Source organism: Ranitomeya imitator, chromosome 5 (genome assembly GCF_032444005.1).
Source record: "Ranitomeya imitator isolate aRanImi1 chromosome 5, aRanImi1.pri, whole genome shotgun sequence".
NCBI lineage: Eukaryota > Metazoa > Chordata > Amphibia > Anura > Dendrobatidae > Ranitomeya > Ranitomeya imitator.
In genome coordinates this window covers 680,998,190-681,026,093 of record NC_091286.1, presented here as the reverse complement: position 1 = coordinate 681,026,093, position 27,904 = coordinate 680,998,190, and the positions used below count along the sequence as shown (strand labels likewise).

Below are 27,904 nucleotides of genomic sequence, written 5' to 3'. Positions count from 1 at the left end.
TCTCCAATCAGAGTCGTCAGTCCACTATGGAGCTGCTCAGTTATTGGTTCGCACTGACAGATGGGGCGGAGCTACGCAGATGGCCGGCTGACGAGTATAGCGGGACTCGCGGTGATGCTGTAGCCGGTATTCGAGCTTCATCCTCGGCGGCCATGGACTTCCTGAGGTCGCTGGGACATCCGGAGGAGATCTACAACCTGTGCAGGTTCATGCTGGGCGGCGGCCGGGCTGTGTTGTCCAGGCTGGAGCAGGTGAGGAGCGGGGAGGTCAGTGCCGGGCTGTCGGTGCGGCTGATGCCGGAGGTTGTCGGGAAGAAGCTGGATAATATCTGCCGCATGGAATGTACGGGATACAGACGTTATATGGAGGGCAGTCGTCATGGCGACGCCTGTCTCTACGGTTTTAACCTTTGCTGTCGTTGCGGTTGCAGTTTTTAGAAATTTGCAACAATTTAATAAAATCTCCATTGACTTGTGGGAGCGGCGGATAAAGGGACGCGGGGGGGGGGTAAAGGAACGCGGCGGATAAAGGGACGTGGGGGGGTAAAGGAACGCGGCGGATAAAGGGACGTGACAGACTAAGAGATATGGCGGATAAAGGGACGCGGGGGGGGGGGGGGTAAAGGAACGCGGCGGATAAAGGGACGTGGGGGGGGGGTAAAGGAACGCGGCGGATAAAGGGACGTGACAGACTAAGAGATATGGCGGGTAAAGGGACACGATGGATGAAGAGGAGCAGCGGATAAAGGGACGTGACAGACAAAGGGACGTGACAGACTAAGAGACATGGCGGATAAAGGGACGTGACAGACTAAGAGACATGGCGGATAAAGGGACGTGACAGACAAAGGGACGTGACAGACTAAGAGACATGGCGGATAAAGGGACGTGACAGATTAAGAGACATGGCGGATAAAGGGACGTGACAGATTAAGAGACATGGCGGATAAAGGGACGTGACAGATTAAGAGACATGGCGGATAAAGGGACGTGACAGACTAAGAGACATGGCGGATAAAGGGACGTGACAGACTAAGAGACATGGCGGATAAAGGGACGTGACAGACTAAGAGACATGGCGGATAAAGGGACGTGACAGACTAAGAGACATGGCGGATAAAGGGACGTGACAGACTAAGAGACATGGCGGATAAAGGGACGTGACAGACTAAGAGACATGGCGGATAAAGGGACGTGACAGACTAAGAGACATGGCGGATAAAGGGACGTGACAGACAAAGGGACGTGACAGACTAAGAGACATGGCGGATAAAGGGACGTGACAAACTAAGAGACATGGCGGATAAAGGGACGTGACAGACTAAGAGCCATGGCGGATAAAGGGACGTGACAGACAAAGGGACGTGACAGACTAAGAGACATGGCGGATAAAGGGACGTGATGGAGAAGCCGGTAAAGAAATGCGATGGATCAAGAGAAGTGCTGGGTAAAGGGTTGTGATAGTGAGGTGGATAAAGAGACGTGACGGATTAAGAGACATGGCATGCCCCACTGACGGGAGCAGTGAATAGAGACTTGATGGAGCGAGCAGTGAATAGAGACTTGATGGAGCGAGCAGTGAATAGAGACTTGATGGAGCGAGCAGTGAATAGAGACTTGATGGAGCGAGCAGTGAATAGAGACTTGACGGAGCGGCGGGTAAAGAGACTTGATGGAGCGAGCAGTGAATAGAGACTTGATGGAGCGGCGGGTAAAGAGACTTGATGGAGCGCGCAGTGAATAGAGACTTGATGGAGCGGCGGGTAAAGAGACTTGATGGAGCGAGAAGTGAATAGAGACTTGACGGAGTTTCGAGTAAAGATACGCTGTGAAGTGGCGGGTAAAAAGACGAGGCAGAAAAGAAATGCAGCAAAGAAAGAAGAAATGTGACTGAGCAGTGGAGAAAGAGATGCGACGCAGCAGTGGCCGCACTTTTTCACTTTTTTTTAATTTGTCTTTAGTCCATGCAAAAATAAAAAATATATACAGTGTGTCCGTAAAGTCATGGTGCACTTTTGACGCCCTTTCTCTGGCCCAATCATATCAGACCTGTTCATGAGGAGAGATAACAAGAACCAATCAAACAACACAAACTCATTTAAGCCCCCAGTCAGATTAACCCCTGATAAACTGAACCCTGATGAATACACTGCCAGGTCTGTGACATCTTGCAGCCACAAGCCTATGCCAGCCCTGTGGTTTTCCATGCCAGTCGAAATGTGGACGGTACAGGGGAAAGTCCAGGGTGTTCTGTGAGACTGACAATGATGCAGGATTTTTGCAGAAGATTATGTTTAGCGATGAGGCCTCCTTCCATACCTGTGGACATATGGGAGGCTGAATATCCTCATGGCTACGTTGAGTACGAACGTGTAGCCTGACGCATGATAAGGTTATAGACCCGTTTTTTTTTTTGCGGCAAACACGTATCTAGACATGTTGGAATTGCATGCAGCGACACAATTTCCAGAATGTGTCATCTTTCAACAGGACGGCGCTCCTCTACACTGCGCCACCATTGTTCATGAGTTTCTGGATAGAACATTCCCCCGGCGGTGGATAGGCAGGGGTTCTGTCCTGGCGGTGGATAGGCAGGGGTTCTGTCCTGGCGGTGGATAGGCAGGGGTTCTGTCCTGGCGGTGGATAGGCAGGGGTTCTGTCCTGGCGGTGGATAGGCAGGGGTTCTGTCCTGGCGGTGGATAGGCAGGGGTTCTGTCCTGGCGGTGGATAGGCAGGGGTTCTGTCCTGGCGGTGGATAGGCAGGGGTTCTGTCCTGGCGGTGGATAGGCAGGGGTTCTGTCCTGGCGGTGGATAGGCAGGGGTTCTGTCCTGGCGGTGGATAGGCAGGGGTTCTGTCCTGGCGGTGGATAGGCAGGGGTTCTGTCCTGGCGGTGGATAGGCAGGGGTTCTGTCCTGGCGGTGGATAGGCAGGGGTTCTGTCCTGGCGGTGGATAGGCAGGGGTTCTGTCCTGGCGGTGGATAGGCAGGGGTTCTGTCCTGCCATGCCCACCATGATCCCCGGATCTGACGCCCTTAGACTTTTACTTTTGGGGTTATGTGAAGCAACATGTGTACAGTGAACGTATCAACGACATTAATCACTTAAAACAGAGATTCACAGACGTTATTCACTCTGCTCCACCAGACGTCCTTACCCGTGTGTGGCAATAACTTCACTATCTCTTTTGGATGCGTGTAGGGAAACAAATGGAGCCCACATCAAACTGCACTGACTAGCTATGAAACTGGGAGAGTTTTCTTTTATTTGGAGCAGATTTCACATTTCTGTTGTTTTTTGTTGCTTTCCAGTGACTGGTCAGAAGTGCACCATGACTTCACAGACACGCTGTATATATTTGCATTTTTCTCATCGTACAAGTCGTGAGATTGGAAGGTTCCTCCTTTGCTTCATACAGTCAAATATGAAAAGAAAGCGACATTTATAGTTGGGACGTCGCAAAAATGTCTGCAGATGCAGTCCGCACCTCGGGGACGCTCGTGTAGTTCGGGGGTCCACGCGTGGTGCTCTGTTATTAATGGAGAGGTGGGAGCGCATGGGCAGCCCTTCATTTGTTTCTATAGGCTCAATTCCTAATCTCCCATAGAAGTGAATGCAGAGAGCTGCCAAAACGCCAAGCCGGTGGCGCAGTGGTTAGCACAGCAGCCTTGCAGCGCTGGAGTCCTGGGTTCAAGCCCCACTAAGGACAACATCTGCAAAGAGTTTGTATGTTCTCTCCGTGTTTGCGTGGGTTTCCTCCGGGTACTCCGGTTTCCTCCCACATTCCAAAGACATACTGATAGGGAATTTAGATTGTGAGCCCCATCAGGGACAGCGATGATAATGTGTGCAACCTGTAAAGCGCTGCGGAATATGTTAGCGCTATATAAAAATAAAAATAAAGATTATTATAATATAAAAATAAAGATTATTATTATTATAAGCCGGACCCCCGATCACTAGGCGCAGATAAGATCTTTGGGACCCTCATAGGGATCAACTTGCTGTCAGGATCAGGGAGGCGAGTGTACATGCTGCATTCTCTTCTATGGGAGTCACTGGTAATCTCGCCTAGGAGTTAATGGAGAGAGTTGCACCTGTGCACCCACCTCTGTACCTGACCGCACAAGCCGGACCCCTCGATCACTAGCTGCAGGCCACACCGCTAGACCGCTCACAGGAATTGGGGGCCTGTCTTGCTCTGTCAGGAATGGAGAGACAGGTGCACAGCTTTCTTTATTCATGTTTATGGGAGCCACTGGTAATCTCCCATAGAGGTGAATGGAAATGGTTACACCTGCCGCTCTGTTCCCGACAGGACATTTTTTGACCCACTGCCCCCGATCCCTAGTTACAGATCACATCTCTAGAACCCCCAAAGAAATTGAGGGCCTGTGTTGCTCTCAGAAACAGAGAGGTGGAAACGCAGCACTACATTAATTTTCTTATGGGAGCCATTGGTAATTTGCCATAGAAGTGAATGGAGAGAGCCACCTCTCTGTCCCTGACAGGGCTGGGCCCCCAATTCTAATAAGGGTTCCAGAGATGTGACCTGCACTTAGGAGTTGGGGTAAATCTGCGCTGTCAGGAATATGGAGGCCGCTGTGTACAGGCACAAATCTGCATTCACTTCTGTGGGAGATCAGCAGTTGCTCCCATAGGAATAAATAGAGGTGGGAATGTGCACCGCGAGTTCCTGAGCTCCATGAGGGTCCTGGAACATGCACCCATTTGATCAGGGGCCCGCCCTGCACTGTCAGGACCAGGGAGGTGGATGCGCAGAAATCTGCATTCACTTCTGTGGAAAGTCAGTTGCTCCCATAGAGATAAATGAAGACAGTCGCACATGCGCCCCTGCTCCTCGGTCCTGACAATACAAACAGGATCCCCAACCTATCCGAGGGTCCCAGAGCGGTGACCTGCATCTAGGGGTCTCTACAGGAGATTACCAGGGTCTCCCATAGACGTAAATGCAGAGAGCAGCACATGCGCACACTCGCCTCTCTGTTCCTGATAGTGCAGGCTGGACCCCCGCTCCGTATGAGGGTCCCACAGAGAGCACAGCTTCTATAACACACCTTTCATTAAAGGGGATGTCCACTTCTTGGTATTAGTTTAAGGCTGGATTCCAGATCGAGCACGGATCTCCTGCCACAAATGTGAGATCTGTAGACGATCCTGAGACCGTGGTCTGTACAGTCACCTAATGTATGTAGACAGTGACTGCACCAGCAGAATAGTGAGTGCAGCTCTGGAGTATAATACAGGATGTAACTCAGGATCAGTAATGTAATGTATGTGCACAGTGACTGCACCAGCAGAATAGTGAGTGCAGCTTTGGAGTATAATACAGGATGTAACTCAGGATCAGTAATGTAATGTATGTGCACAGTGACTGCACCAGCAGAATAGTGAGTGCAGCTCTGGGGAATAATACATGATGTAACTCAGGATCAGTAATGTAATATATGTACACAGTGACTGCACCAGCAGAATAGTGAGTGCAGCTCTGGAGCATAATACAGGAGGTAACTCAGGATCAGTAATGTCATGTATGTACACAGTGACTGCACCAGCAGAATAGTGAGTGCAGCTCTGGAGTATAATACAGGATGTAACTCAGGATCAGTAATGTAATGTATGTACACAGTGACTGCACCAGCAGAATAGTGAGTGCAGCTCTGGAGTATAATACAGGATGTAACTCAGGATCAGTAATGTATGTACACAGTGACTGCACCAGCAGAATAGTGAGTGCAGCTCTGGGGTATAATACAGGATGTAACTCAGGATCAGTAATGTAATGTATGTACACAGTGACTGCACCAGCAGAATAGTGAGTGCAGCTCTGGAGTATAATACAGGATGTAACTCAGGATCAGTAATGTAATGTATGTACACAGTGACTGCACCAGCAGAATAGTGAGTGCAGCTCTGGAGTATAATACAGGATGTAACTCAGGATTAGTAATGTAATGTATGTACACAGTGACTGCACCAGCAGAATAGTGAGTGCAGCTCTGGAGTATAATACAGGATGTAACTGAGGATCAGTAATGTATGTACACAGTGACTGCACCAGCAGAATAGTGAGTGCAGCTCTGGGGTATAATACAGGATGTAACTGAGGATTAGTAATGTATGTACACAGTGACTGCACCAGCAGAATAGTGAGTGCAGCTCTGGGGTATAATACAGGATGTAACTGAGGATCAGTAATGTAATGTATGTACACAGTGACTGCACCAGCAGAATAGTGAGTGCAGCTCTGGGGTATAATACAGGATGTAACTCAGGATCAGTAATGTAATGTATGTACACAGTGACTGCACCAGCAGAATAGTGAGTGCAGCTCTGGAGTATAATACAGGATGTAACTCAGGATCAGTAATGTATGTACACAGTGACTGCACCAGCAGAATAGTGAGTGCAGCTCTGGGGTATAATACAGGATGTAACTCAGGATCAGTAATGTAATGTATGTACACAGTGACTGCACCAGCAGAATAGTGAGTGCAGCTCTGGAGTATAATACAGGATGTAACTGAGGATCAGTAATGTAATGTATGTACACAGTGACTGCACCAGCAGAATAGTGAGTGCAGCTCTGGAGTATAATACAGGATGTAACTCATGATCAGTAATGTAATGTATGTACACAGTGACTGCACCAGCAGAATAGTGAGTGCAGCTCTAGGGTATAATACAGGATGTAACTCAGGATCAGTAATGTAATGTATGTACACAGTGACTGCACCAGCAGAATAGTGAGTGCAGCTCTGGGGTATAATACAGGATGTAACTCAGGATCAGTAATGTAATGTATGTACACAGTGACTGCACCAGCAGAATAGTGAGTGCAGCTCTGGGGTATAATACAGGATGTAAGTGAGGATCAGTAATGTATGTACACAGTGACTGCACCAGCAGAATAGTGAGTGCAGCTCTGGGGTATAATACAGGATGTAACTGAGGATCAGTAATGTAATGTATGTACACAGTGACTGCACCAGCAGAATAGTGAGTGCAGCTCTGGGGAATAATACATGATGTAACTCAGGATCAGTAATGTAATGTATGTACACAGTGACTGCACCAGCAGAATAGTGAGTGCAGCTCTGGAGCATAATACAGGAGGTAACTCAGGATCAGTAATGTCATGTATGTACACAGTGACTGCACCAGCAGAATAGTGAGTGCAGCTCTGGAGTATAATACAGGATGTAACTCAGGATCAGTAATGTAATGTATGTACACAGTGACTGCACCAGCAGAATAGTGAGTGCAGCTCTGGAGTATAATACAGGATGTAACTCAGGATCAGTAATGTATGTACACAGTGACTGCACCAGCAGAATAGTGAGTGCAGCTCTGGGGTATAATACAGGATGTAACTCAGGATCAGTAATGTATGTACACAGTGACTGCACCAGCAGAATAGTGAGTGCAGCTCTGGAGTATAATACAGGATGTAACTCAGGATCAGTAATGTAATGTATGTACACAGTGACTGCACCAGCAGAATAGTGAGTGCAGCTCTGGAGTATAATACAGGATGTAACTCAGGATTAGTAATGTAATGTATGTACACAGTGACTGCACCAGCAGAATAGTGAGTGCAGCTCTGGAGTATAATACAGGATGTAACTCAGGATCAGTAATGTATGTACACAGTGACTGCACCAGCAGAATAGTGAGTGCAGCTCTGGGGTATAATACAGGATGTAACTCAGGATCAGTAATGTAATGTATGTACACAGTGACTGCACCAGCAGAATAGTGAGTGCAGCTCTGGAGTATAATACAGGGTGTAACTGAGGATCAGTAATGTAATGTATGTACACAGTGACTGCACCAGCAGAATAGTGAGTGCAGCTCTGGAGTATAATACAGGATGTAACTCAGGATCAGTAATGTAATGTATGTACACAGTGACTGCACCAGCAGAATAGTGAGTGCAGCTCTAGGGTATAATACAGGATGTAACTCAGGATCAGTAATGTAATGTATGTACACAGTGACTGCACCAGCAGAATAGTGAGTGCAGCTCTGGGGTATAATACAGGATGTAACTCAGGATCAGTAATGTATGTACACAGTGACTGCACCAGCAGAATAGTGAGTGCAGCTCTGGGGTATAATACAGGATGTAACTGAGGATCAGTAATGTATGTACACAGTGACTGCACCAGCAGAATAGTGAGTGCAGCTCTGGGGTATAATACAGGATGTAACTGAGGATTAGTAATGTATGTACACAGTGACTGCACCAGCAGAATAGTGAGTGCAGCTCTGGGGTATAATACAGGATGTAACTGAGGATCAGTAATGTAATGTATGTACACAGTGACTGCACCAGCAGAATAGTGAGTGCAGCTCTGGGGTATAATACAGGATGTAACTCAGGATCAGTAATGTAATGTATGTACACAGTGACTGCACCAGCAGAATAGTGAGTGCAGCTCTGGAGTATAATACAGGATGTAACTCAGGATCAGTAATGTATGTACACAGTGACTGCACCAGCAGAATAGTGAGTGCAGCTCTGGGGTATAATACAGGATGTAACTCAGGATCAGTAATGTAATGTATGTACACAGTGACTGCACCAGCAGAATAGTGAGTGCAGCTCTGGAGTATAATACAGGATGTAACTGAGGATCAGTAATGTAATGTATGTACACAGTGACTGCACTAGGCGCAGATAAGATCTTTGGGACCCTCATAGGGATCAACTTGCTGTCAGGATCAGGGAGGCGAGTGTACATGCTGCATTCTCTTCTATGGGAGTCACTGGTAATCTCGCCTAGGAGTTAATGGAGAGAGTTGCACCTGTGCACCCACCTCTGTACCTGACCGCACAAGCCGGACCCCTCGATCACTAGCTGCAGGCCACACCGCTAGACCGCTCACAGGAATTGGGGGCCTGTCTTGCTCTGTCAGGAATGGAGAGACAGGTGCACAGCTTTCTTTATTCATGTTTATGGGAGCCACTGGTAATCTCCCATAGAGGTGAATGGAAATGGTTACACCTGCCGCTCTGTTCCCGACAGGACATTTTTTGACCCACTGCCCCCGATCCCTAGTTACAGATCACATCTCTAGAACCCCCAAAGAAATTGAGGGCCTGTGTTGCTCTCAGAAACAGAGAGGTGGAAACGCAGCACTACATTAATTTTCTTATGGGAGCCATTGGTAATTTGCCATAGAAGTGAATGGAGAGAGCCACCTCTCTGTCCCTGACAGGGCTGGGCCCCCAATTCTAATAAGGGTTCCAGAGATGTGACCTGCACTTAGGAGTTGGGGTAAATCTGCGCTGTCAGGAATATGGAGGCCGCTGTGTACAGGCACAAATCTGCATTCACTTCTGTGGGAGATCAGCAGTTGCTCCCATAGGAATAAATAGAGGTGGGAATGTGCACCGCGAGTTCCTGAGCTCCATGAGGGTCCTGGAACATGCACCCATTTGATCAGGGGCCCGCCCTGCACTGTCAGGACCAGGGAGGTGGATGCGCAGAAATCTGCATTCACTTCTGTGGAAAGTCAGTTGCTCCCATAGAGATAAATGAAGACAGTCGCACATGCGCCCCTGCTCCTCGGTCCTGACAATACAAACAGGATCCCCAACCTATCCGAGGGTCCCAGAGCGGTGACCTGCATCTAGGGGTCTCTACAGGAGATTACCAGGGTCTCCCATAGACGTAAATGCAGAGAGCAGCACATGCGCACACTCGCCTCTCTGTTCCTGATAGTGCAGGCTGGACCCCCGCTCCGTATGAGGGTCCCACAGAGAGCACAGCTTCTATAACACACCTTTCATTAAAGGGGATGTCCACTTCTTGGTATTAGTTTAAGGCTGGATTCCAGATCGAGCACGGATCTCCTGCCACAAATGTGAGATCTGTAGACGATCCTGAGACCGTGGTCTGTACAGTCACCTAATGTATGTAGACAGTGACTGCACCAGCAGAATAGTGAGTGCAGCTCTGGAGTATAATACAGGATGTAACTCAGGATCAGTAATGTAATGTATGTGCACAGTGACTGCACCAGCAGAATAGTGAGTGCAGCTCTGGAGTATAATACAGGATGTAACTCAGGATCAGTAATGTAATGTATGTGCACAGTGACTGCACCAGCAGAATAGTGAGTGCAGCTCTGGGGAATAATACATGATGTAACTCAGGATCAGTAATGTAATGTATGTACACAGTGACTGCACCAGCAGAATAGTGAGTGCAGCTCTGGAGCATAATACAGGAGGTAACTCAGGATCAGTAATGTCATGTATGTACACAGTGACTGCACCAGCAGAATAGTGAGTGCAGCTCTGGAGTATAATACAGGATGTAACTCAGGATCAGTAATGTAATGTATGTACACAGTGACTGCACCAGCAGAATAGTGAGTGCAGCTCTGGAGTATAATACAGGATGTAACTCAGGATCAGTAATGTAATGTATGTACACAGTGACTGCACCAGCAGAATAGTGAGTGCAGCTCTGGAGTATAATACAGGATGTAACTCAGGATTAGTAATGTAATGTATGTACACAGTGACTGCACCAGCAGAATAGTGAGTGCAGCTCTGGAGTATAATACAGGATGTAACTCAGGATCAGTAATGTATGTACACAGTGACTGCACCAGCAGAATAGTGAGTGCAGCTCTGGGGTATAATACAGGATGTAACTCAGGATCAGTAATGTAATGTATGTACACAGTGACTGCACCAGCAGAATAGTGAGTGCAGCTCTGGAGTATAATACAGGGTGTAACTGAGGATCAGTAATGTAATGTATGTACACAGTGACTGCACCAGCAGAATAGTGAGTGCAGCTCTGGAGTATAATACAGGATGTAACTCAGGATCAGTAATGTAATGTATGTACACAGTGACTGCACCAGCAGAATAGTGAGTGCAGCTCTAGGGTATAATACAGGATGTAACTCAGGATCAGTAATGTAATGTATGTACACAGTGACTGCACCAGCAGAATAGTGAGTGCAGCTCTGGGGTATAATACAGGATGTAACTCAGGATCAGTAATGTAATGTATGTACACAGTGACTGCACCAGCAGAATAGTGAGTGCAGCTCTGGGGTATAATACAGGATGTAACTGAGGATCAGTAATGTATGTACACAGTGACTGCACCAGCAGAATAGTGAGTGCAGCTCTGGGGTATAATACAGGATGTAACTGAGGATTAGTAATGTATGTACACAGTGACTGCACCAGCAGAATAGTGAGTGCAGCTCTGGGGTATAATACAGGATGTAACTGAGGATCAGTAATGTAATGTATGTACACAGTGACTGCACCAGCAGAATAGTGAGTGCAGCTCTGGGGTATAATACAGGATGTAACTCAGGATCAGTAATGTAATGTATGTACACAGTGACTGCACCAGCAGAATAGTGAGTGCAGCTCTGGAGTATAATACAGGATGTAACTCAGGATCAGTAATGTATGTACACAGTGACTGCACCAGCAGAATAGTGAGTGCAGCTCTGGGGTATAATACAGGATGTAACTCAGGATCAGTAATGTAATGTATGTACACAGTGACTGCACCAGCAGAATAGTGAGTGCAGCTCTGGAGTATAATACAGGATGTAACTGAGGATCAGTAATGTAATGTATGTACACAGTGACTGCACCAGCAGAATAGTGAGTGCAGCTCTGGAGTATAATACAGGATGTAACTCAGGATCAGTAATGTAATGTATGTACACAGTGACTGCACCAGCAGAATAGTGAGTGCAGCTCTAGGGTATAATACAGGATGTAACTCAGGATCAGTAATGTAATGTATGTACACAGTGACTGCACCAGCAGAATAGTGAGTGCAGCTCTGGGGTATAATACAGGATGTAACTCAGGATCAGTAATGTAATGTATGTACACAGTGACTGCACCAGCAGAATAGTGAGTGCAGCTCTGGGGTATAATACAGGATGTAAGTGAGGATCAGTAATGTATGTACACAGTGACTGCACCAGCAGAATAGTGAGTGCAGCTCTGGGGTATAATACAGGATGTAACTGAGGATCAGTAATGTAATGTATGTACACAGTGACTGCACCAGCAGAATAGTGAGTGCAGCTCTGGGGTATAATACAGGATGTAACTCAGGATCAGTAATGTAATGTATGTACACAGTGACTGCACCAGCAGAATAGTGAGTGCAGCTCTGGGGTATAATACAGGATGTAACTCAGGATCAGTAATGTAATGTATGTACACAGTGACTGCACCAGCAGGATAGTGAGTGCAGCTCTGGAGTATAATACAGGATGTAACTCAGGATCAGTAATGTAATGTATGTACACAGTGACTGCACCAGCAGAATAGTGAGTGCAGCTCTGGGGTATAATACAGGATGTAACTGAGGATCAGTAATGTAATGTATGTACACAGTGACTGCACCAGCAGAATAGTGAGTGCAGCTCTGGGGTATAATACAGGATGTAACTGAGGATCAGTAATGTATGTACACAGTGACTGCACCAGCAGAATAGTGAGTGCAGCTCTGGGGTATAATACAGGATGTAACTGAGGATCAGTAATGTAATGTATGTACACAGTGACTGCACCAGCAGAATAGTGAGTGCAGCTCTGGGGTATAATACAGGATGTAACTCAGGATCAGTAATGTAATGTATGTACACAGTGACTGCACCAGCAGAATAGTGAGTGCAGCTCTGGGGTATAATACAGGATGTAACTCAGGATCAGTAATGTAATGTATGTACACAGTGACTGCACCAGCAGAATAGTGAGTGCAGCTCTGGGGTATAATACAGGATGTAACTCAGGATCAGTAATGTAATGTATGTACACAGTGACTGCACCAGCAGAATAGTGAGTGCAGCTCTGGGGTATAATACAGGATGTAACTCAGGATCAGTAATGTAATGTATGTACACAGTGACTGCACCAGCAGAATAGTGAGTGCAGCTCTGGAGTATAATACAGGATGTAACTCAGGATCAGTAATGTATGTACACAGTGACTGCACCAGCAGAATAGAGAGTGCAGCTCTGGGGTATAATACAGGATGTAACTCAGGATCAGTAATGTAATGTATGTACACAGTGACTGCACCAGCAGAATAGTGAGTGCAGCTCTGGGGTATAATACAGGATGTAAGTGAGGATCAGTACTGTAATGTATGTACACTGACTGCACCAGCAGAATAGTGAGTGCAGCTCTGGGGTATACTACAGGATGTAACTGAGGATCAGTAATGTATGTACACAGTGACTGCACCAGCAGAATAGTGAGTGCAGCTCTGGGGTATAATACAGGATGTAACTGAGGATCAGTAACGTAATGTATGTACACAGTGACTGCACCAGCAGAATAGTGAGTGCAGCTCTGGGGTATAATACAGGATGTAACTGAGGATCAGTAATGTATGTACACAGTGACTGTACCAGCAGAATAGTGAGTGCAGCTCTGGGGTATAATACAGGATGTAACTGAGGATCAGTAATGTATGTACACAGTGACTGCACCAGCAGAATAGTGAGTGCAGCTCTGGGGTATAATACAGGATGTAACTCAGGATCAGTAATGTAATGTATGTACACAGTGACTGCACCAGCAGAATAGTGAGTGCAGCTCTGGAGTATAAGGCTAGGTGCCCACGTTGCGGATTGTTGTGCTGACTTTTCCGCACCGTTTTTGAAAAAAATGCTCAGGTAAAACACACTGCGTTTTACCTGCGGATTTACTCCGTCATTTGTGCGGATTTCACCTGCGGATTCCTATTATGGAACAGATGTAAAACGCTGTGGAATCCGCACAAAGAATTGACGTGCTGCGGAGAATACAACGCTGTGTTTTCGTGCGGTATGTTCCTCACCATGTGAACTGCGGATTTTGTTTTCCATAGACTTACATGTTACTGTAAACCTGATGGGGAAAACTGCTGCGAATCTGCAGCGTCAAATCCGCACCGTGTGCACAGAGCCTGAGGATCGGTGCGGCGGCCCCGGTCCCGGGCTGTACTGTGTCGCCGGCTCACACAGCACTTGATGTTACTATACAGAATTGTTCATCATCTGATATATTTTTATCTCTATGAATCTTGTTTTCATCATCAAAAATATTTCATGCAAGTTGTATAAGTCTATGGGGACAAAAATCCTGCGCTGTCCGCCGCTCTCCGGCGCCGTCCGCTGCTCTCCGCTACTGTCCGGCGCCGTCCGCCGCTCTCCGGCGCCGTCCGCTGCTCTCTGCTACTGTCCGCTGCTCTCCGCTACTGTCCGCTGCTCTCCGGCGCCGTCCGCCGCTCTCCGGCGCCGTCCGCCGCTCTCCGCTACTGTCCGCTGCTCTCCGGCGCCGTCCGCCGCTCTCCGGCGCCGTCCGCCGCTCTCCGGTGCCGTCCGCCGCTCTCCGCTACTGTCTGCTGCTCTCCGGCACCGTCCGCTGCTCTCCGGCGCCGTCCGCTGCTCTCCGGCGCCGTCCGCTGCTCTGCGGCGCCGTCCGCTGCTCTCCGCTACTGTCCGGCGCCGTCCGCCGCTCTCCGGCGCCGTCCGCCGCTCTCCGGCGCTGTCCGCCGCTCTCCGGCGCCGTCCGCTGCTCTCCGCTGCTCTCCGGCGCCGTCCGCTGCTCTCCGCTACTGTCTGCTGCTCTCCGGCGCCGTCCGCTGCTCTCCGCTACTGTCCGCTGCTCTCCGGCGCTGTCCGCTGCTCTCCGCTACTGTCCGCTGCTCTCCGGCGCCGTCCGCTGCTCTCCGCTACTGTCCGCTGCTCTCCGGCGCCGTCCGCTGCTCTCCGCTACTGTCCGCTGCTCTCCGCTACTGTCCGCTACTGTCCGCTGCTCTCCGGCGCCGTCCGCTGCTCTCCGCTACTGTCCGCTGCTCTCCGGCGCCGTCCGCTGCTCTCCGCTACTGTCCGCTGCTCTCCGGCGCCGTCCGCTGCTCTCCGGCGCCGTCCGCTGCTCTCCGGCGCCGTCCGCTGCTCTCCGCTACCGTCCGCTGCTCTCCGGCGCCGTCCGCTGCTCTCCGGCGCTGTCCGCTGCTCTCCGCTACTGTCCGCTGCTCTCCGGCGCCGTCCGCTGCTCTCCGCTACTGTCCGCTGCTCTCCGGCGCCGTCCGCTGCTCTCCGCTACTGTCCGCTGCTCTCCGGCGCCGTCCGCTGCTCTCCGGCGCCGTCCGCTGCTCTCCGCTACTGTCCGCTGCTCTCCGGCGCCGTCCGCTGCTCTCCGCTACTGTCCGCTGCTCTCCGCTCCTGTCCGCTGCTCTCCGCTCCTGTCCGCTGCTCTCCGCTCCTGTCCGCCGCTCTCCGGCGCCGTCCGCCGCTCTCCGGCGCCGTCCGCTACTGTCCGCTGCTCTCCGGCGCCGTCCGCTGCTCTCCGCTACTGTCCGCTGCTCTCCGGCGCCGTCCGCTGCTCTCCGCTACTGTCCGCTGCTCTCCGGCGCCGTCCGCTGCTCTCCGCTACTGTCCGCTGCTCTCCGCTACTGTCCGCTGCTCTCCGCTCCTGTCCGCTGCTCTCCGCTCCTGTCCGCCGCTCTCCGGCGCCGTCCGCCGCTCTCCGGCGCCGTCCGCTACTGTCCGCTGCTCTCCGGCGCCGTCCGCTGCTCTCCGCTACTGTCCGCTGCTCTCCGGCGCTGTCCGCTGCTCTCCGGCGCTGTCCGCTGCTCTCCGGCGCCGTCCGCTGCTCTCCGCTACTGTCCGCTGCTCTCCGGCGCCGTCCGCTGCTCTCCGCTCCTGTCCGCTGCTCTCCGCTCCTGTCCGCTGCTCTCCGCTCCTGTCCGCCGCTTTCCGGCGCCGTCCGCCGCTCTCCGGCGCCGTCCGCTACTGTCCGCTGCTCTCCGGCGCCGTCCGCTGCTCTCCGCTACTGTCCGCTGCTCTCCGGCGCTGTCCGCTGCTCTCCGGCGCCGTCCGCTGCTCTCCGCTACTGTCCGCTGCTCTCCGGCGCCGTCCGCTGCTCTCCGCTACTGTCCGCTGCTCTCCGCTCCTGTCCGCTGCTCTCCGCTCCTGTCCGCCGCTCTCCGGCGCCGTCCGCCGCTCTCCGGCGCCGTCCGCTACTGTCCGCTGCTCTCCGGCGCCGTCCGCTGCTCTCCACTACTGTCCGCTGCTCTCCGGCGCTGTCCGCTGCTCTCCGGCGCTGTCCGCTGCTCTCCGCTACTGTCCGCTGCTCTCCGGCGCTGTCCGCTGCTCTCCGGCGCCGTCCGCTGCTCTCCGGCGCTGTCCGCTGCTCTCCGGCGCTGTCCGCTGCTCTCCGGCGCTGTCCGCTGCTCTCCGCTACTGTCCGCTGCTCTCCGGCGCCGTCCGCTGCTCTCCGCTACTGTCCGCTGCTCTCCGGCGCTGTCCGCTGCTCTCCGGCGCTGTCCGCTGCTCTCCGCTACTGTCCGCTGCTCTCCGGCGCTGTCCGCTGCTCTCCGGCGCCGTCCGCCGCTCTCCGGCGCCGTCCGCTGTATAACGTCCTCCTCCTCTCCCACGTGTCTCCCGGGTGACGGGTCAGGGCCTTGTTTACCTCTGTGGGTCCCGCCCCCTGTAGGGCCCCTCGGTGCCGTCGGGGGCGCCGTGGTCCGTAGTACGGGTCTATGGCCCCCCGGTCCCGGGCCGCGCTGTCTGCCCTCGGCCGCTGTCGGTGACCGCTCGCGGCTCCGGAGAAAGTTTCCTGTCAGTCGCCTCATGGCCGCCGCCAACTGCAAAGTGGCCGTGTCCCTGTTCAAGAGGACGCTGGGCCTGGGCCCCGCCCAGAAGCCGGGGAGCCCGCGCTCACTGCTCGCCGCCGGCAGGCTGCAGGAGCGGGGGCCGCAGCAGGGGCTCCGGGAGGGCCGCCCCGCGCACCAGTGCTTCTCCCACCAACCCCCGGCCATCTGCCGGCTTCACTGTGTGTCTGTGTCCCCACAGGACTCCATGAGCGCCGGCCTGCGGACCTGCTACCGCTACCTGAACCAGACCAGCAGGAGCTTCGCCGCCGTCATCCAGGCCCTGGACGGGGAGCTCCGGTGGGTGCGCTGCTGCCGCTGCTGCGGTCCGGGAAGCCTCGGGCTGTGTTCACACTAGGCGGATTTTAGTTTATGCGTTTTTTAATGCAGCTGGGCTTTCTAGTACCAGCAAAGTCTGACACTTCAGAAATCTCCCGCACGTATCTTGGTTTTGTCCTCAGTATTTTGTGCATTGGCAGAATAGACCTGAATGCATTGAGAAATGTCCGGAAAAATCCGCAAAAAAACGCATGCAGATTTTTTTGCAGAAAATTTCATTTTTTTTTCTCAGGAAATTTCTGCAAGAAATCCTGAACGTGTGCACATAGCCTATTTTTTCACCTGTTGAAAGTTTTATAAGTGATGAAAAAAAACCAGCGGGTATCAGGATTTGCTACGTTTTTTTTTTTGTTCCAAAACCTGATGAAGTAGAATCAGAATTTCTTTTTCTTTTTTTTCGCACTAAAATTTACCAGTGTGGACAAGAGACAAAGGCGCAAAAAAAAACAAGAAAACGGCTACTGAGCCAAGTTTCTTACTGCCTGAACGCCGCGTGTGAACACAGCCTGTACATTGTGTCATATGTCCCTTTACTCCAGGAGTCTATTGCCGGACTATCAAATATTCTGCATTATTGGAAGGTCAAAAAAACGATCATTTACCAAGCCGGCCAAATTCTGGACTATCGGACGGCCGCAGGCTGACGAGACAATCCGATGATACAGAATAGACCGCAGTCGCTTTTTTGTTTTCTGCCCATTTGTGAACTGTTCTAGATTATCGGATGCCAGATTAACGGAAGTTTATTGTCCCATGATGAAATAGGGCAAAGTTCCAGATTCTAATGATCTGACTGCAGCGATTCACTAACAGGCGGCTCCCAGTGAGCCGTGCTGGGACTTGTAGTTTTGGAATAGTAGCAGAGCCATAAGGTGGTGACCCCTCCCTAATAATAGACAGCATATGTCCCTCTCTTTTTTTTTTGTTAAATGATCCTCTGCCCCCGGGGGCTTGAACCTGCTGCGACCCTCCTGAGCTCTCATTCCTGTAGTTCATACATATACATCACACATCAGGAAGGAGGCGTTGTGATTAAACTACAACTCCCAGCATTCCTTGATCTACAGCTGTCGCTTTGAATAAACTTTATTGAGAAGCTGGCATGTTGCCCTCACGGACAGTGTTCCTATGTCCTGACTCGGCACCCCTTTGATGCCCTCCCCGGCCTCATGCCTGGTGCTCTGGGTATATGGGCAGAGGGTGGCATCTTGCGGCTTCGTGTTTTGCCCAATATGTCACCCTGGTCTCCGTGTCAGAGCACAAGTGCAGTGTCCTGGTGTAGAAATAGGTGCAGGGTGCCGCAGGTGTATTGGCCGCTGGTGCCCTCCGTTCTGTGTAGCCGGTGGAGCGGACTTGTTTTTCGGCCTCCGCACGTCACTGTCAGGCTGGTGACTGGCCGTTCTCCTCTGCCCAGTAGCCTGTACGGTTTTGTGTTGGGAGGAGGATAACCCGTGCCACGTGCTGCCCCCTTCTTCTCAGCCCTCCAGGCCGGGCACACATTGTGTCCTCCCCCAAATGCCCAAAGTGTCACATCAGGCAGGAATGGAGATATTGGGGGTCGTGTAGGGGGAGATCTGACAGCTCATTCCTTGTCGCAGGCACGCCGTGTGCATCTTCTATCTGGTGCTGCGGGCGCTGGACACCGTGGAGGACGACATGACCATCAGTCTGGAGACCAAAATCCCCATGCTACACAACTTCCACACGTATCTGTACCAGGCGGACTGGAGGTTCACAGAGAGCAAGGAGAAAGACCGCCAAGTACTGGAGGACTTCCCCACGGTGAGAAGGACTACGATATCGTGTCTGCGCAATGGAGCCACACTGTGCCGACAACTATAGCGCAGTAGAGGGACTATATTATTATTATTATTTATTGTTATAGTGCCATTTATTCCATGGCGCTTTACATGTAATATATAATACTGTTATGCTCTAAATATGTAATGGTGCCGTACACTGACTATATAGTACCCTGCCTATGTAATGGTGCCGTACACTGACCACACAGTACCCTGCCTATGTAATGGTGCCGTACACTGACCACATAATACCCTGCCTATATAATGGTGCCGTACACTGACCACACAGTACCCTGCCTATATAATGGTGCCGTACACTGACCACACAGTACCCTGCCTATATAATGGTGCCGTACACTGACCACACAGTACCCTGCCTATATAATGGTGCCGTACACTGACCACACAGTACCCTGCCTATATAATGGTGCCGTACACTGACCACATAGTACCCTGCCTATGTAATGGTGCCGTACACTGACCACACAGTACCCTGCCTATGTAATGGTGCCGTACACTGACCACATAATACCCTGCCTATATAATGGTGCCGTACACTGACCACACAGTACCCTGCCTATATAATGGTGCCGTACACTGACCACACAGTACCCTGCCTATATAATGGTGCCGTACACTGACCACACAGTACCCTGCCTATATAATGGTGCCGTACACTGACCACACAGTACCCTGCCTATATAATGGTGCCGTACACTGACCACATAGTACCCTGCCTATGTAATGGTGCCGTACACTGACCACACAGTACCCTGCCTATGTAATGGTGCCGTACACTGACCACATAATACCCTGCCTATATAATGGTGCCGTACACTGACCACACAGTACCCTGCCTATATAATGGTGCCGTACACTGACCACACAGTACCCTGCCTATATAATGGTGCCGTACACTGACCACACAGTACCCTGCCTATATAATGGTGCCGTACACTGACCACATAGTACCCTGCCTATATAATGGTGCCGTACACTGACCACATAGTACCCTGCCTATATAATGGTGCCGTACACTGACCACACAGTACCCTGCCTATGTAATGGTGCCGTACACTGACCACACAGTACCCTGCCTATGTAATGGTGCCGTACACTGACCACATAGTACCCTGCCTATATAATGGTGCCGTACACTGACCACACAGTACCCTGCCTATGTAATGGTGCCGTACACTGACCACATAATACCCTGCCTATATAATGGTGCCGTACACTGACCACACAGTACCCTGCCTATATAATGGTGCCGTACACTGACCACACAGTACCCTGCCTATGTAATGGTGCCGTACACTGACCACACAGTACCCTGCCTATGTAATGGTGCCGTACACTGACCACACAGTACCCTGCCTATATAATGGTGCCGTACACTGACCACACAGTACCCTGCCTATATAATGGTGCCGTACACTGACCACACAGTACCCTGCCTATATAATGGTGCCGTACACTGACCACACAGTACCCTGCCTATATAATGGTGCCGTACACTGACCACACAGTACCCTGCCTATATAATGGTGCCGTACACTGACCACACAGTACCCTGCCTATATAATGGTACCGTACACTGACCACACAGTACCATGGCTATGTAATGGTGCCGTACACTGACCACACAGTACCCTGCCTATGTAATGGTGCCGTACACTGACCACACAGTACCCTGCCTATGTAATGGTGCCGTACACTGACCACACAGTACCCTGCCTATATAATGGTGCCGTACACTGACCACATAGTACCCTGCCTATATAATGGTGCCGTACACTGACCATATAGTACCCTGCCTATGTAATAGTGCCGTACACTGACCACATAATACACTGACCATATAGTACCCTGCCTATGTAATGGTACCGTACACTGACCATATGATACAACCACGTAACACCATCCCATTTTATCCAATTAATGGTTCTGTATGTCGCTATACATCATCTTTATAATGGCGACATACAGTGATTACTGCCATACAGAGCTTCTATAATGGCTCCATACAGTGCACACACAGTGTCACAGTACTCCTCACTACTCTGTGACCATGTGCGATGCCCACCCCTGACGTGCCACACACTGTGACGCCACATGGTGCCCACATAATAATCACATTCAGTATACCAGCAGTTGTTGCCCGTGTAATACCGCTGTCAGCACCGTACCGGGGTCCGTCTCCTCAGACCCAGATTGTGATCTCTCGATATTCCTCGGTGGCAGATCTCCCTGGAGTTCAGGAGCCTGGCGGTGGTTTACCAGGAGGTCATCGCAGACATCTGCCACAAGATGGGGCTGGGCATGGCCGAGTTCCTGGAGAATCGGGTGGAGTCGCTCCTGGAGTGGGATAAGGTAGGAGACACTTGAGCTGCACACTGCTCCTACTTGTCAGCTGCAGTGAGACCTGTGTTTCCATGGTAACAGACTACAAACAGACGCCGTGTAGTCTGACCCTGCAGCCGTAATTTTGGGGCATCCACTGAATGTATGTCCGCATGAAGTCCATGGTTTATGCACACAGGGCCAAATCATGTGCGACCCTAGGTGACCTCCTCCCATTTTTTTTTATAATAATATAATAATAATAATAATAATAATTTTATTTATATAGCGCCAACATATTCCGCAGCGCTTTACAAATTATAGAGGGGACTTGTACAGACAATAGACATTACAGCATAACAGAAATACAGTTCAAAACAGATACCAGGAGGAGTGAGGGCCCTGTTCACAAGCTTACAAACTATGAGGAAAAGGGGAGACACGAGAGGTGGATGGTAACAATCGCTTTAGTTATTCGGACCAGTTTTTCTTGTTTTGTGTAAAATGTATGAACCCTAATTGGAGTAAGGGGTTAGTGCCCCCCACGGTCATTATGCCTCCAATGTAAATGTTCCCTTCATAGTACCCCATGGAGCCTAGACTCATATAAAGACCCCCCGAACCTCAGCCCTGATCATACAATAAGCCGAGTTATGTGCCCTATCGATACACACTGTGGCCCCCTGAGATTTCTAGCGAGGGTCCTGTACATAACGATGACCAGTGGCGATGTGACCTGAGTAGTGTCCTTCTTGCTCTGATTCTCAGTACTGTCACTACGTGGCCGGACTGGTGGGCATCGGTCTGTCCCGGCTGTTCTCTGCCTCAGAACTAGAAGACGCCATAGTCGGGGAGGACAGGAGACTCTCCAACTCCATGGGGCTCTTCCTGCAGAAGACGAACATCATCCGAGATTACCTGGAGGACCAACTGGACGGGAGAGAGTTTTGGCCCAGAGAGGTGGGTGTAGGCTGATGCCCCGTCGCTGGGGGGTTTCACCACTGTATTATAGGGCTGATTATAGCGTCTCCTCTCTGAACCGTCTCCATTCTGCCGTCAGGTGTGGAGCAAATACGGGAAAAAACTGTCAGACTTGGCCAAGCCGGAGAACATTGTGCCGGCCGTGCAGTGCTTGAATGAACTGGTGACCAACGCGCTGCAGCACGTGCCCGACGTCCTGCTCTACCTGTCCCGGCTGAGGAACCAGAGCGTGTTCAACTTCTGCGCCATCCCACAGGTGAGCGCCACGTACACGGGAGGGCGGAACCGTAAAAAGAACCAGAGAGACGGGAGGGTGGAACCGCTGGGGAGCCAGAGAGACGGGAGGGTGGAACCAGAGAGACGGGAGGGGGAACCGTGAAAAGAGAGAGACTGGAGGATGGAACCATGAAAAGAACCAGAGAGATGGGAGGGTGGAACCGCTGGGGAGCCAGAGAGACGGGAGGGTGGAACCGTGGAAAGAGAGAGAGACAGGAGGATGGAACCATGAAAATAAGCAGAGACAAGAGGGCAGAACCGCTGGGGAGCCAGAGAGACGGGAGGGTGGAACCAGAGAGACAGGAGGGTGGAACCAGAGAGACGGGAGGGGGAACCGTGAAAAGAGAGAGACTGGAGGATGGAACCATGAAAAGAGAGAGACTGGAGGATGGAACCATGAAAAGAGAGAGACTGGAGGATGGAACCATGAAAAGAACCAGAGAGATGGGAGGGTGGAACCGCTGGGGAGCCAGAGAGACGGGAGGGTGGAACCGTGGAAAGAGAGAGAGACAGGAGGATGGAACCATGAAAATAAGCAGAGAGACAGGAGGATGGAACCATGAAAATAAGCAGAGAGACAAGAGGGCAGAACCGCTGGGGAGCCAGAGAGACGGGAGGGCAGAACCGCTGGGGAGCCATTGAGACGGGAGGATAGAACTGTGAAAAGAACCAGAGAGATGGGAGGGCGGAACCGCTGGGGTGCCACGCAGGCGGGAGGGTGGAACTGCTGGGGCGCCACGCAGGTGGGAGGGTGGAACGGCTGGGGCGCCACGCAGGGGGGAGGGCGTTACGGCTGGGGCGCCACGCAGGCGGGAGGTTAAAACCGCTGGGGTGCCATATAGATGGGAGATTGGAACTGTGAAGAGAACCAGAGAGGCGGTAGGGCGGAATCGCTGGGGCGCCACGCAGGTGGGAGGGTAAAACCGCTGGGGCGCCACGCAGGTGGGCGGGCAGAATAGCTGGTAGCTGGGGCACCACGCAGGTGGGCGGAACAGCTGGGGCGCCACGCGGGTGGGCGGAACGGCTTGGGCGCCACGCAGGTGGGAGGGCGGAACAGCTGGGGCACCACGCAGGTGGGAGGGCGGAACCGCTGGGGCACCACGCACAAATTCAAAGAGTGGTGAAATGGTAAAAATAACAACTGCACCATTATTTGGGGGTTTTCTTTTGACTCGTTTATTGTGCAATAAAAATGACCTGGTAACATGATTCTCCAATTAATATATCTTTTGAAAAAGGTGATTTAAACAGACTATTAAAGAAAAAATAATAATTTGAGAGGGTGCAAAAAGGGCGTCTGAAATGGCCCACCATCTGCCCGGATCATGTGCCTTAAAACCTGCTGTCTGGGATTGTTGGCGGCGTTGAAAGCATTAAACGCCAGCGATAGGAGCTGGCTCAGATCACCGCCATTAGAGGTCGCTTTCGTCTGTGTGATGCATCTTTTGAGCCTGTTGCTTTACCTGATAGCTGGCGTGTGATGTTGATAAGGGGTTAAATACACACACATCGCACTGGCTCCTTTCCAGTAGGACGAACCCAACCCTTTATTTAACCCCAACCCTCACAAATAAAAAAATTAATTTCTTACATTATGTAAAAACTTTAAAATGCAAATGAATCCTCCTTGTGTCTCTCAGGTCATGGCGATCGCCACGCTGGCCGCCTGTTACAATAACCAGCAGGTGTTTAAGGGGGTGGTGAAGATCCGTAAGGGCCAGGCAGTGACGCTGATGATGGACGCCACCAACATCCAGGCGGTCAGAGCCATCATGTACCAATACGTAAACGAGGTAAATGGGCGTCTTCACTGCATGAATTCTCTGATCGAAATCGCAACTTACGAGGATTCACACAGGATGGACAATAAGATGCTAAGGGTTTGTTAAAGGCTCGGACATAGACTTACAAGGCAGCTACCTCCACTGGATGGCGCTACCGAGATCATCTGGCCTCCTTTGAGAGACAGTCCACGAGAGATTTTAACAGCTTTGCAGTCATTGCACCAAAGTCTATGACTTCAGATTTCTGAATCGTGACAATTTGCAGTGCGCACACTGTCAGGATTCCCCACTATTCACGGTCACATGAGTGAATGTATGTGATTTGCATTCTCCGGCTAGACACGCTCAACCTCTCTAAACAGAAGTGCAATGAGAGAGGCCTGACACGTCTAGCCGGCACCATTCATGTGATCGCCCGCTCATGGGCAACACCGTGGAACCTTGACAAGTGCGCACAGTGCACACTGTCACGATTCACATGCAGTCCTAATTATTTGTGGCATTTTTATATCACACCAGCTATAGACAAAATATATATTTTTTTTCTTAAAACCAATAAACTGGTTTGCATTTACATATACATATCACATCTGCGAGTGGAGAAGTATGTGAACAGTTAGGATGAGCAAATAGAGTGAAATTAGAGTGGGACGACAATCGGTTGTGTGAGTGGGAGACCTGTTTCATTTAAAGAACAAGGATCTATCAAAGTCTGGTCTTCACAACACATTTGTATCATGGCAAAAGAAAAATATGTATGAGGATCTCCGAAGAAGAGTGGTCGATGCTCATTTGGCTCGAAGAGGTTACCCAACTCTCTCTAATCCAAAAATCTACAGTCAGACAGATTGTGCATGAATGAAGGAAATGCAAGACCATTATCGCTCTCCCGAGATGTGGATCAACCAACAATGTTCACATATATTAGTCAATGAAGTCATAAAGGAACCCAAGATAACCTCTTAAGTGACTAAAGGCCTCTCTCACATTAGCTAATAGTTCGGGTCCACCATCAGGAGGACACTACTGGTGTGCATGACACAATAGTAAGGATCAGATGGACAAGCCAGAAGAAGGCTGCTGGAATAATGGTTTGTGGTATAAAGAAGCGTCCTGTTCGGAGCAAGAAAAGCCCTGCATTTTACAGCATTGTAATCGCTGTGTTGGTAGTATGAGGGTTTTGGGCTGTTTTGCCATGGCGGCCGCCATCATTGATGGAACAATCTGTTCTGAATGTTATCTGTAAATTCTAATGGAAAATATCCGGACGTCTGTCCATGAGCTGAATCTCAGGAGAACATGGGTCATGAAGCAAAACGACCCAAATATACAAGTTGTTCTACATAAGAAAGGCTACAGAAAAGTCCCCAGTCCTGACCGTGGAAGTGTTATGGAAGGAGCTGACGGGAGCAGTTCATGGGGGGAAAACCACCAACGTAACAGAGAAGGGGTTTTATAGGGAGAAATGGGCTAAAACTCCTCCATCCGATGTGCAGGAATAATCAGCAATTACCCGAGAAGATTACACCGGACACCGAGAGCAAAGGGTTCACATACTTCTGCCGCTCACAGACGTGTGATATTAATATTTTTGACTCGTTTGTTTAATTCGATTCTTTTATCTACTTTTAGGACCTGTGTGAAAATCTGATGTAGTTTTAGGTCAAATTAATGTAGAAATAAGGAAAATTCTGCAGAGTTCGCAAACTTTCGCGAACCATACACACGAGTACATAATGCGAAATAAAAAGGAATGCAGAAAACATTCTAAAAGTTAACGAACTGTAAAAAGGAGAAACATTTTTTTTTTTTTTTTGTGTTGAGCACTTGTGTATTATGCAGTTTTTATCTGGTGTCACCACGAGGGGATGTGCATGCTGGGTGTAACAATTGTTGGCCAAAGTGGTCCTAAAACAGATTTCTCATAATGCAGGCTGCATTCACTACTTGGACCTGATGAGGCTGGAGGGTTTCCTGTGCAATCCATATCACATTGGTTGTATACTTTTTTTTTTTTTTTTTTAAAGTTTAATTTCAGTCTCTGCCCACCTAGCTAGATATTCAGCTCCTCCCTTCTGCCACTGCTGAGATCTCACACTGCTCAGTATAAGCTGCATCTGTCAGACACAGAATATACTTGGATGTATGGGGCTCTCGCTCTACAGCTGAACTCTTATAATATCCAGATCATACAGCCGTTCTTACATGGATTATCATAGTCAGTACCTCGGCCCCATCAGGTTTAAGACCTTTTTATTTACAGAATATTTTGAAATCTGAGTGCGTTTTAAATGATTCGCTCCAAGATCTGCTTTCCTTTTTGTTTCCTCATGTTTGGTTGTCTTCTCAGATCTACCAGAAGATCCCGCTGACAGACCCCTCTTCTGGTCGCACCCAGAACATAGTGTCCACCGTCCAGAAGCTGAGCCTGTCCAGCGGCCCCCTGGTGTCCCGTCACGGCTTCTCCCCCATTTATCTGTCATGTGCGATGCTGCTGGCCGCCCTGAGCTGGCAGTACCTGAGCTCGGTCCAGGCCTCGGAGGAGGTGCACACAGGACAGTGACCCCACCTCTAGGACCAGAGACCTTCCATCAATGCAGCCCTCCATGCGGTAGTAATCGGTAACGTGCCCCCTCTTGTCTCAGGACTACGGGACAGGTCATAGTACTTTTATCAGACATCGGCTGACCTAGGCTGATCCCTGGGGGGGACGCTATCTCGGGGTCAGGGCATCCTCCAGAATCATTTCTCTAGGGCTTTTCCATCGACCAGTATGTACAGTATTTTCGGTGGTGGGATGACCCGTCGGTAAGTGGGGGACTTAGCTCTGGGATGTAGAATAGGAGGTCACTGATCAATACGGTGGCCAGGCCGGAGTGCATATGGACTGGAATATGAAGGGTTATGAGGGATCGGGTGCAAATAATAAAATAAGGGGCACCGTGTAAAGAGACTGTGTCAGGAACAGCCCTCCTTGTCCTGACCAATACGATACGTGAGCTGGTAGAAAACTACAACTCCCAGCATGCCTAGGACTAGTAGGTTCCCTACAGCTGGAGAGACGATGGTCTAAAGTGTATGCTTGGGTAATATTTGGGTAAAAAGGTATTCCCATTATATATAATGCTGCATATTGCTAATATCTGTCATCCCATTATGGTTGGTGGGGGATCCCAGTGATCCTGGCAATGATGGTGCCCACCGCACTGGTTTCTCTGACTCGTGGCCGGAGGTGCTGTGACCGCCTTCATTCTCAGGATACGCCTTTAACAAGGACCGTGGACATCCGTCTGAAGATCCTTATCGACCATCAACATCACTTTAATAAGGGGTTGAAAACTGGACAGGTGGACTATATTTTTGGTTGGTTTTCTTGGGTTTTCCTCAAAATTAGCAGCGCAGAGGATCTCTGTCACCGGCCTCCGATTAATTGAAAGTTTTATGGATAAAATGTGGACAAAGACGGTGGTCATCAACGATTCTGAAAATCTCCATTTGTTAAAACTTTTTCACCTACTGGATTAAAAAGACACAGGGGTAAAAGATTGGGCCGGTAAGCGTCCTTACGCGTACCGGTCGGCAGAGCAGATTGTTCTGCCGTGGCATCGGCTCCGCACTCGCGGGAGGCCACGTCGGGAATGGTCGTATCGTGACATTGTTATACAATGCGTTCTCATTTTTATTAAATAAAATTATTAATTGGAGTTGA

At 50.2% G+C, this 27,904-nt stretch overlaps 1 protein-coding gene across 2 annotated transcripts; it reads left to right on the top strand.

Annotated features, from left to right (window-relative positions):
- The first annotated feature begins 63 nt into the window (after positions 1-63).
- On the top strand, positions 64-27,904 carry FDFT1 (farnesyl-diphosphate farnesyltransferase 1). Of its 2 annotated transcripts, XM_069728365.1 has the most exons (8): positions 64-251; positions 16,873-16,970; positions 18,608-18,791; positions 21,056-21,184; positions 21,923-22,114; positions 22,215-22,391; positions 24,052-24,204; positions 26,546-27,904. In XM_069728365.1, the coding sequence occupies exons 1-8, from the start codon at positions 153-155 to the stop codon at positions 26,756-26,758; spliced, it is 1,245 nt and encodes a 414-aa protein (XP_069584466.1). In that variant the 5' UTR covers positions 64-152; the 3' UTR covers positions 26,759-27,904. The 2 variants fall into 2 exon arrangements, with proteins under 2 accessions (XP_069584466.1, XP_069584467.1); XM_069728366.1 differs by lacking the exon at positions 64-251 and having other exon boundaries at positions 16,504-16,970.

What these genes read in the sequence shown, in the direction of transcription:
- FDFT1 (XM_069728366.1), top strand. Translation starts at nt 16,651, where the DNA reads ATGGCCGCCGCCAACTGCAAAGTGGCCGTGTCCCTGTTCAAGAGGACG. An exon ending in TACTGGAGGACTTCCCCACG is followed by an intron (nt 18,792 to 21,055) that starts GTGAGAAGGACT and finishes CCTCGGTGGCAG; the next exon opens with ATCTCCCTGGAGTTCAGGAG. An exon ending in CGCTCCTGGAGTGGGATAAG is followed by an intron (nt 21,185 to 21,922) that starts GTAGGAGACACT and finishes TCTGATTCTCAG; the next exon opens with TACTGTCACTACGTGGCCGG.